Source organism: Lampetra fluviatilis, chromosome 37 (assembly GCF_964198595.1).
Source record: "Lampetra fluviatilis chromosome 37, kcLamFluv1.1, whole genome shotgun sequence".
Lineage (NCBI taxonomy): Eukaryota > Metazoa > Chordata > Hyperoartia > Petromyzontiformes > Petromyzontidae > Lampetra > Lampetra fluviatilis.
This window is the reverse complement of record NC_136311.1, coordinates 10777045-10787950: the sequence shown is the minus strand read 5'-3', so window position 1 is coordinate 10787950 and position 10906 is coordinate 10777045. Positions and strand designations below refer to the sequence as shown.

At 53.4% G+C, this 10906-nt stretch overlaps 1 protein-coding gene across 1 annotated transcript in view; it reads left to right on the top strand.

Annotated features, from left to right (window-relative positions):
- Positions 1-211: 211 nt before the first annotated feature.
- The window catches only part of LOC144945367 (B-cadherin-like), a 29113-nt gene continuing 18418 nt past the window's right edge, over positions 212-10906 (top strand). Inside the window, exons 1-8 of the mRNA XM_078873855.1 lie at positions 212-450; positions 3165-3222; positions 4699-4895; positions 6153-6311; positions 6877-7021; positions 8015-8187; positions 9175-9309; positions 10098-10283. Coding sequence (XP_078729981.1) covers positions 388-450; positions 3165-3222; positions 4699-4895; positions 6153-6311; positions 6877-7021; positions 8015-8187; positions 9175-9309; positions 10098-10283 — 1116 coding nt within the window. The 5' untranslated portion in view covers positions 212-387. The remainder of the gene's footprint in view (positions 451-3164; positions 3223-4698; positions 4896-6152; positions 6312-6876; positions 7022-8014; positions 8188-9174; positions 9310-10097; positions 10284-10906) is intronic.

The window sequence follows — 10906 nt, the reverse complement described above, 5'->3', positions numbered from 1 at the left end:
CCACTCCCCTCCACACACTCTCCTACCTCCACGCACTCTCCTACCCCTCCCCCCTCATCTCACTCTACTCCCTTCCACACACTCTCCTACCTCCACGCACTCTCCTACCTCTCCCCTATCATCCCACTCTGACCCTCCTCCACGCTCTCTCCTGCCCCTCCACCCCGGGCTTGCCACTGACGTGCGCGTGTGGGCGACGCGAGGGATCCGCGCGACCGCCTCTCACCGCACCACCTTCAACCCGCACCTCCAGGGCTCCTCTCTCGGACACGCCCCACCCCGGGGACCTTCCTGCCTCTGCCTCGCCGCCCGAGGGATTTCCTCTCGCCCCGCCGAGGTCCCTCGGTCTGACTCCGCCGTGTCCACGACGTCGAGCGGGTCGCGGAGATGTCCCGCGGCGTGTTGCTGCTGCCGCCGCCGCTGCTGCTGTGCGCGTTCATTCTGCTCCAGGTGAGTGGCTGGGTGGGTCACGGTACTCTACCCCACGCCCGCCCGCGTGCTGCGTCTTGCAGAGTGTCTCCCTCCCCCTTTCCCCCTTGTCCCCAGCGTCTCGTGTCTACAATATTCATAGCCCGTGTCTACAATGTCCCTGTCACATGTCTACAATGTCCCTGTCACGTGTCTACAATTGTTCCTGTCACGTGTCTACAATGTCCCTGTCACGTGTCTGCAATGTCCCTGTCACGTGTCTACAATGTCCCTGTCACGTGTCTACAATGTCACGTGTCTACAATGTCCCTGTCACGTGTCTACAATGTCCCTGTCACGTGTCTGCAATGTCCCTGTCACGTGTCTACAATTGTCCCTGTCACGTGTCTACAATTGTCCCTGTCACGTGTCTACAATGTCCCTGTCACGTGTCTACAATGTCACGTGTCTACAATGTCCCTGTCACGTGTCTACAATGTCCCTGTCACGTGTCTACAATGTCCCCGTCACGTGTCTACAATGTCCCTGTCACGTGTCTACATTGTCCCTGTCACGTGTCTACATTGTCCCTGTCACGTGTCTACAATGTCCCTGTCACGTGTCTAATGTCCCCTGTCACGTGTCTACAATGTCCCTGTCACGTGTCTACATTGTCCCTGTCACGTGTCTACAATGTACCTATCACGTGTCTACAATTGTCCCTGTCACGTGTCTACAATGTCCCTGTCACGTGTCTACAATGTCCCTGTCACGTGTCTACAATGTCCCTGTCACGTGTCTACATTGTCCCTGTCACGTGTCTAATGTCCCCTGTCACGTGTCTAATGTCCCCTGTCACGTGTCTACATTGTCCCTGTCATGTGTCTACAATGTACCTGTCCCTGTCACGTGTCTACAATGTACCTGTCACGTGTCTACAATGTCCCTGTCACGTGTCTACATTGTCCCTGTCACGTGTCTAATGTCCCCTGTCACGTGTCTACAATGTACCTGTCACGTGTCTACAATGTCCCTGTCACGTGTCTACATTGTCCCTGTCACGTGTCTAATGTCCCCTGTCACGTGTCTACAATGTCCCTGTCACGTGTCTACAATGCCCCTGGAGGTAGTAGCAGGTTCCTCAACCTCAGAGGGATGGTTCCCGAGTGGGTGACCACCACGTGCTACGTAGGCTGCGAGTCTCACGTCGTGCACAACAGAGGACATTGCAGTGAAACAAAGTGTGGTGATATGTACAGTACATACAATGTTCCCCGCCTTCATAAATTCGTGACTGACCAAAATGGTGAAGTATGGTCGAAGAACAACGAGCCGTATCGTGCAGGGAGGCCCTCATAGAAATGTTGTTAATGGTTACCGTGCCACACTAATGGCGCTAATGATTCACTTGTTGTGTGTGTGTGCGTACGTGTTGGTGTGTTGTGGTTGTCTGTGTGTGAGTGTGGGTGTGTTGTGGTTGTCTGTGTGTGAGTATGTGTTGGTGTGTTGTGGTTGTGTGTGAGTATGTGTTGATGTGTTGTCGTTGTGTGTGTGTGAGTATGTGTTGGTGTGTTGTGGTTGTCTGTGTGTATGTGTTGGTGTGTTGTGGTTGTGTGTGAGTATGTGTTGGTGTGTTGTGGTTGTCTGTGTGTGAGTATGTGTTGGTGTGTTGTGGTTGTCTGTGTGTGAGTATGTGTTGGTATGTTGTGGTTGTCTGTGTGTGAGTATGTGTTGGTGTGTTGTTGTGTGTGTGTGAGTGTGTGTTGGTGTGTTGTGGTTGTCTGTGTGTGAGTATGTGTTGGTGTGTTGTGGTTGTGTGTGAGTATGTGTTGGTGTGTTGTGGTTGTGTGTGAGTATGTGTTGGTGTGTTGTGGTTGTGTGTGAGTATGTGTTGGTGTGTTGTGGTTGTCTGTGAGTGTGTGTTGGTGTGTTGTGGATGTCTGTGTGTATGTGTTGGTGTGTTGTGGTTATGTGTGAGTATGTGTTGGTGTGTTGTGGTTGTCTGTGAGTGTGTGTTGGTGTGTTGTGGTTGTGTGTGAGTATGTGTTGGTGTGTTGTGGTTGTCTGTGTGTGAGTATGTGTTGGGGTGTTGTGGTTGTGTGTGAGTGTGTGTTGGGGTGTTGTGGTTGTGTGTGTGTGAGTATGTGTTGGTGTGTTGTGGTTGTGTGTGAGTATGTGTTGGTGTGTTGTGGTTGTGTGTGAGTGTGTGTTGGTGTGTTGTGGTTGTCTGTGTGTGAGTATGTGTTGGTGTGTTGTGGTTGTGTGTGAGTATGTGTTGGGGTGTTGTGGTTGTGTGTGAGTGTGTGTTGGGGTGTTGTGGTTGTGTGTGTGTGAGTATGTGTTGGTGTGTTGTGGTTGTGTGTGAGTGTGTGTTGGTGTGTTGTGGTTGTGTGTGAGTGTGTGTTGGTGTGTTGTGGTTGTGTGTGTGTGAGTATGTGTTGGTGTGTTGTGGGGAGCGGTAGTGCAGTTAGCGCGCTGCGCTATGAACCCGGCGACCCGAGTTGGATTCCCGCTCACAGCCACCAACACCGGTGACGATTATCTGAACCGGTCTCCCCTAGGTCGACTCAGCCTCAAATGAGTACCTGGTGCAGTGTGTAAGCATTGCCACTAGGGAGACAAAGGCGGCCGGGCGTGGTTCTGCCCACCCACCCCCTCGTGTGCCGTGCCGGCCTTCATAGGCACTCGCTAACAGCACTTTCCCCAACAGTCTGTTCAGGCTACACAGGGGATCTTTGTCTTTGTTGGTGTATCAGGTGTGCAGTGGGGTGCATGGAGGTCACCAGGTCACGAGAAGGACGCCACTCAGTGCAGGTGAGTTTGGAGTCACGTGTTTTGTTAGATGCTTCACACTTTGCTCTACATTAGGCTAATCCAGCCACGGTACTGTAGGGCGACTGTGGGCAGGCAACCCAAACTGTGGACCTTTTAGTCGACCCATAGAGACGGATAGAGCCTCGTGGAGTTGTAGAGACGTATAGAGAGAGATACATTAAAGCCAAGTCACAGTAGTGTGGTTGTTGCCATGCAACCCAAAGCCTGCACCACGTAAGTCAACCGCTGCAGCCTGCGGTCCTTCAACGACGGGGGAGGAGGAATAGCAAAAGTACACGAACGCTCTCCTGAAGCCCTCTCGCGGCGAAGCGTTTGGCTCCCGAAACATGCCGCCATCGTGCGCGAGAATAGAACTGCAGGCAAGATCTCCCGACGGGCATCACCGGTAGGCGGTTTGGATGCGTTTGCAGCGCGCCTTTTGGTTTTAACTCGGTTTCTGCGAAGGTCAGAGGGGTGATCTGAGACGTCGCGAGGTCCAGACGGAAGACCGCATGAGAGTGAGAAGCTGTAAGCGGCGCCACTCGCGCATTTCGGCCTGATTTACGCGACCTCTGACCCACTCACCCGCAATGCATTGTTGTCAAGGCAGATCTTGGAAGCTCGCACGGGGGTTAAGCTCGGCTAGCGGCTGTAAGGGGCGTGAGCCGTAGACAAGCCGGGTTCTGTTCGGACTCTGGGGCCACGTGGTTGTCAGAAGAGTTCAGTGCAGCAACATTGATTGCTGTACAATACTTTAACTTCTATCCTGTACGTGTGTATGTATGTTGAACTTCTTTCGCACCTTACGTAGCCAACCGCGCTAATCGGAGGTGCTGGGGAAGGACAACAAACTGAACACAAAAAAACACTCTTCTAAGCAATTAGTTTTAATTGTAGATTTAAGAGTCTACAGCTACTAGTGGCTTCCTATAATCGGACGGAAGAATATGACCCCTGTCTTCACAAACCCGCAATGACCAAGCTTGGTGAAGTATGGTCAAATAACCCTGACGACTAGCGTAGTGTAGGGAGGCCCTCATTCTGCAGTGGGTTGAAAAGAGATCTCTGCGCACGTTCGTGCACGCGTACTGCAGCGGAGGTATTTGTAAACTAACAAAAGGCCTATGCTTTATTTTACCAGGTAAGGCCCACTGAGCTATGTAGCGCTTTGTCAAAAGCGACTTGGCTGTCACGAATGATAGCCCAATGAAGTGGCTTATCGCGTGAAATTTGAAAGCAGCGAAACACTCTTTGAACGCATGTTCATAAATGTGGAGGGGAAAAAACCCAGAGAAAAATTCACGCAACCACGGGAAGAGAGGCACGCAAACTCCAAATATACAGGCGTCAGGGTCGGGATCGAACCCACGATCTCCTGTATATCACGCAAGGTAGTTGACATTTCTCCACTGTGGCGCCCTATTTGTATTTTTGGCACTGCACCTTTTCCTGGAGCTTCCCTCTCTCTTTTGTCAGCAAATGCGACCCGCGGCAGCGCTGGAGGACAAGACCGTGGACAATCTCGACAAACAAAGGCGGCACCCGAGAACGGCTGGCACCAGTGGGCCGTCGAACCGGCAGGTCGACAAAAACGGTCGTGGATCCTTCCGCCCATTAAAGTGAACCACGTGATCGAGAACGACCGCGGCCCGTTCCCGAAGGTCTTCATGATGGTGAGAGGTCTCCTTCGCCCAGCCTCGCGCTTCAGCTCGGGTCTCTCATTCGGCGCGGTGGTGTGGCTCATCGAGTGATGTGTAGGTCGTGTGAGACTCGACCTGGGCCCCACGGGGGTGGAGGGGCCCAGGCTCGAGGCCTGCGAAGAGGAAATTGGACAGGGGACGCCATAAAATGTACAGTAGACTCCCGATTATCTGGGATAATGACGGGGAGGGCGGTCGCGGATAATTCAAAATCGTGGATCATCCAAAAATTTTAATTTCCCGCAGACCGATCAGTGCGCACGCTCAGTGATAACACTTTCCTGCTCCTGCACAGAAGACTCAGCCCACTAGGTGGATAGCAGAGCGACACCAATCAACATCAGTCAAACTCCGCCCACTGTTGTAGAGATATTGCAACTACTGTACTGTAGAACACGTGGATTTCGGATTAACCGGAGCACATATTTGCACGGTTTAAGCACGTGACTTGTAATGTACACTTCCAAGAATAACAATCTCTAACTGTTTTAAGATGATTCATTTGGGCTTTAGGGAAAATCCACGAGTTATACATTTTTGTCAAAATCTCAGGTGCACGGTTAATCCGCGAATCGGCTAAACTGCACGCGGATAATTGAGAGTCTACCAATTGAGAGATAGAGTTTGTTTTCCTAGAACGCGGTAGTTCCTGAAGAACACCGCGCGATGGAAGATCACGTTATAATGAAAGAATATATATAATAGAGGGTAAAGCTCAGTCCACGATAACGCGTGAGATGCGTACGCAGGCTGAGCAGAGACTGATGCGCGTGGGTAGCATCTAGAAGCAGCATCCAGCAGCATCCCGCCCTGTGTGATGCTACGCCGAAGCAGCCGTGCGACCGCTCATTCCGACTCGTGCGACGTAGTTACGTTCACTCAATCGCGTTATATCCAGTAATTACAACTAGCATCATCAGGCGTACAGCCAGATGTGGGGCTGACCTTGAACGATGCTGAACGGCCGGAAAATTACGAAGAGTCTGCCGATAAGTTGCACCGTTGTATTTTAAACTCACGTTTGTGCACTGCCTTCACGTCTACCCGTGTGTGCGTAGCTCAGTGCTGGGGAGACAAAAGCACCGGGTTATGGTGCTGGCCGCACAGGCCTGTCCCGCGCCGTGCCGGCCTTAACGGGTGCTCGCCAACAGGACCTGTCCCGACAGAATCTCAAATGCTATGCGGGGGCGCCGGGGGATGTTTGTGTGGTTCACGATGGGCGACTGACAGATCAGGTCGGACAAAGAGTCGAGCGTGAATTCGATGGTGTACAGCCTGCGGGGGCCCGGGGCTGACCAACCGCCCGTGGGGGTCTTCAACATCGACCCCATCACCGGCAAGGTCAACGTCATGTTCGTCCTGGACCGGGAGAAGATTTCAAGCTACGCGGTATATCCCCTCCCACCCGCCGCTTACCTTGTACGCGCACGGTTCACTCTTAATTGCCCACGGGCGGATTGTCCGGTCCGCAGAATATCACCGTGCTCGCACCCGCGCCACTGGCTAGACGCATGGCCAATTTGCAAACCGGTGCTTGCTTGCAACCTTGTGCCACGCAGGGACCGCTGCCACTGGGGGATCCCCTTGGATAAGCCGCAGAAAGGTGCTGGAATGGTTGATATGAGATGTGATGTTAAGTTGCTGAGGCATTTATAAGCATCCTCTAAATGCGAAGCCTTTAAAATTAAAACAAATATTTCTCCACATGCGCCAGCTGAATTATTTTACGAGGTCACACTCATTACACACAAAGTGCTCGCCACAAATGAACCACAGTACCTTGCTGATCTCGTCAAGGGGCATAAACCATCACCGCACGAACTCCGCTCATCCTCGCAGCAGTAGCAGCAGCAGATGTTGGCTAACCATCGTACAAAGGCGGTGGTCACGGCGTCGCGCGGATCTCGTGTCTCGTCCGATCCCGTTGTCTTTTCTTTCTTTTCTGGCGACGCAGCTCAAGGGTTTCGCGAAGGATGAGCGCGGGAATCTGCTGGAGCCCGAGCTGGACCTCGCCATCAGCGTGCTGGACGAGAACGACAACGCACCCGAGTTCACGCAGATGCGATTCGTGGGCAACGTGTCGGAGAAGAGCCGTGCAGGTCGGCCCCACGCACCGCGATGCGCACACAGACCAGTCCGCGCGCGTCGTATTTGGGGTTACCACGTGACGTAATTTGTCGTAATGTTGCGGTCGTTGCGATATCAATTAAGGGCCCCACTGAGCTATGTGGATCTTTTTCAACGGCGACTTGGCTGTCACGAATGATAGCCCAATGAAGTGGCTTGTCGCGTGGAATTTTAACGCAGCCAAATGCTCTTTAAACGCATGTTCATAAATGTGGAGGGGGGAAAAACCGGAGGACCCGGAGAAAAGTCTACGCAACCACGGGATGAGAGGCACGCAAACTCCAAATATACAGCAGCAGGCGTCAGGGTCTGGATCGAACCCTCGACCTCCTGTGTACCAGACGAGGTAGTTAACATCTCGCCATCGTTTATAATTCTATTTCACATTACTATTTTGTGTTTTGCCCCAACAATATTAACTGTTTTACAATGGTTAGAGTGCAACACTGGAGCACTATGATCAATGCTCGAAGTAATTTGGTAATTAGGGCCAGAGCATCAATATGTGTATCAATACCAGTGATGGGCCAAATCTAAATAATTAATTATACAGTAAAACCTTGGATTGCGAGCATAATTCGTTCCGGAAACGTGTTTGTAATCCAAAGCACTCGTATATCAGTTGTGATCACGTGACGCTCGGCAGACAAGGCGTATGCACGTACTGCTCATATTGCAAGACCTCGCTCGTTTATCAAATTAATATTTATTCAAAATTTTTGCTCGTCTTGCAAAACACTCGCAGACCAAGTTACTCGCAATCCAAGGTTTTACTGTATTTGGTAAAGGGAAGGAAGTCAGTTTACAAATTACGATGTGCACGATGCAATCCCGTGTGGATGGTGAGTTGTGCAATTATGCGTGATGATGTGTGATCCCAAGTGTGTGCGGTGATGCGTGGCGCGCGATCCCGTGCGGTCGCGGTGATGCGTGGCACGTGATCCACGCGTGATTACGGGACGCAGGGAGCCCGGTCCTGACGGTGGAGGCCACGGACGCGGACGACCCCCAGACCAACCACGTGCAGGTGGTGTTCAGCATCATTTCGCAGCAGCCGCCGCTGCCGTCGCAGCGCATGTTCACCATCGACCGCTCCAGCGGCCTCATCAGCACGGGCGCGACTCGCTTCGACGCAGAGGTGAGGATCCGTCCGCTGACGTTCGACCCCAGGTCTGACCGCTGGGGGTAAATGGACGCAGGGCGGCGGAGTCCCCAATGACCCTCAAGGGAACGTTGACTCCTGACGCCTGCTGCTGCCGCTGTATATTTGGAGTTTGCGTGTCTCTCTTTCTCCCTCCCCGTGGTGGCGTGGATTTTTCTCCGGGTCCTGCGGTTGTTCCCTCCACATTTATGAACGTGCGTTCATAAATGTGGAGGGGGAAAAACCGGAGGACCCAGAGAAAAATTCACGCAACCATGGGAAGAGCGGCACGCAAACTCCAAATATACAGGCGTCCGGGTCGGGATCGAACCCACGATCTCCTGTATATCACGCAAGGTAGTTAACATTTCTCCACCGTGGTGCCCTTTTCGTATTTTTGTCTGCTATAAATTTCCACGCAAAAAGCCACTTCGTTTGTGATAGCCAGGTCGCTTCTATGAAAGAGCTACGTAGCTCAGAGTGGCCTTACCTGGTGAAGTTAAAAATAGTAATTACGCTTACGCGAAGTGCGTATTCGTGCGACGCAAATCGTCAGTCCACGACCGTCGCACGAGCATTTATCATCGAAGCCATTCTTACAGCGCAAGGGCTAGGAGGGAGCTGTCCTTCACAGATGAGATATATCTCTGGCACCTTTTTTACCCTTTCTGGCAATAAAACCAGGTGTTAAGATGTTAAAACACCAAATAAATAGCATTTACAAGGAATCAAGAACTGCGTTAACCACGCGTACGTGTGGTGAACATGCAAACACACGTGCTCTGACGTTATATGCATCGTCTTTGAAACTGTCTCTGGTGTAGGCCAATCAGTTTCAAAGGCAATACAAAAATATTGTCTCTGCAACTGTGCTAGGCAAATCCGTTATCGTACTGTACTTCTACGCCGCTGCACGTTCTGCGTGCCGTATTTCGCCGGCATTCGCAGCGTTGAGCTGCGCTCCGCTGTTGCGACGGGACGCAGGCTGTGAAGTTCTACACTCTGCTGATCCGCGCCAGTGACTGCAACGGAGCGGATTACGGCCTCTCTTCCACCGGCACGGTCGTCATCCAAGTGCAGGACGTCAACGACAACGCGCCGATGTTCCCCCAGCAGAACGTGAGCGGCCGCCCTCGACGCCCCCCCCACACCCCCCCTCCCGACCGCCCCCAACCCAACGGAGCCGCCGCCAGCGCCGCCCCGCCGCTTGCCGCGGTGCTCTTGAGGCTCTCGGACGTTGCCGGAGAGCAGAGGTCGCAACCGGGTACCCGATACCCGTACCCTACCCGATACCCGTACCCTACCCGATACCCGTACCCCACCCGATACACGTACCCTACCCGATACCCGGCTACCCGTACCCGGCCGGGTACGGGTACGGGTAGCCGTTTGCGACCCTGGTGCGGCCGGGTACGGGTAGGCCGTGAGTCACTGGTGAGTAACCGTTTGTCACTCATTTCGGGTAGGGTACGGGTACGGGTAGGGAACGGCTACCCGTACTCAGCCGGGTACGGGTACCCATTTGCGACCCTGGTGCGGCTGGGTACGGGTACGGGTAAGGAATCAAAACCCGTTTGCGACCTCTGCCGGAGAGCGCCGCCGTGGGGCGCCGCGTATCGGGCGGTCGTGTCCGGGCGGTCCTATTGGCTGAAGCGATCGGCCGACGGTTCGGGAAGATCGTGAGATATCAACCCTTTCCCCGTTCCCGATGGAGTGCGTGCGTGCGTCGGTCATCGTTCTTTTTGTTCCGACGAAAAACTAAAAACGCGATAACTTTATCGGCACCGAGGCTCCCGCAAGGCCACGCGGCACAGTTTTTGCGCCGCAGCCCTCTGCGGCGAGCGCAACGTCTTTTAACGACAACGGACGGGTTACGCCTCTCTGAATGAAATTGACGCCGCCCGCAGCTCATTTGCACGGTGCTGGAGAACATGGTGGGCGAGTCGGTGCTGGTGCTGAAGACGGAGGACGGTGACACGCCGCACACGCCGGCGTGGCGCGCCCGCTACCGCATCGTTTCCGGGCGGCACAGCGACAGCTTCGACATCGCGACCAACTACGTCACCAACGAGGGCATCCTCACCGTCAGCAAGGTGCCGCAAGCAGCAGCCCCGCCACGGAAGGGGTGGGGGAGGGGGGATGACGACACGCCACGGCGTCGTGCGACGTTAGGGAGCCGCTGGAGCTGTGCACTTTTATTAAATGTAGACCCTTAAAAGTGAGGATGTTTACGCGCGCGCCCGCGCTGTCTTCATTTTCGCACGAGGTCGCGATCGTCGCACGCAAAGCGCTCGCCACGAATGAGCCGCCAATAGCTTGGTGATCTCGTCGAGGGGCATGAACCGCCGTCGCGCAAACTCCGGTCGTCCTCGCGGCTCACTGTCGGACAACGACGGTGGTCACCGCGTCGCACGCTACCGGATGCGCTTTCTGCGGCCGTCCTTACGATATTAGAAAGCCACTGGGAGCCGTTCACTTTTACATCTAAATTGAAAGCTCATTTCTTTAGAACTACTTTTTCTGTTTAGTTTGTTGTCATTCCCCCGCACCTCCAATTTAGCACGGTTGGCTACGCACAGCGCGGTACAGAGGCAAGTGAGAAAGCAAAGCTAATGACACCCAAAACCAAGAGGTATAACGTCAAAATTCAAGGTCATCAGGTAAACTCGTCTTAGACTAACTCTAGGCACCAAATTAAAATTCCTCAAAGAGGAAA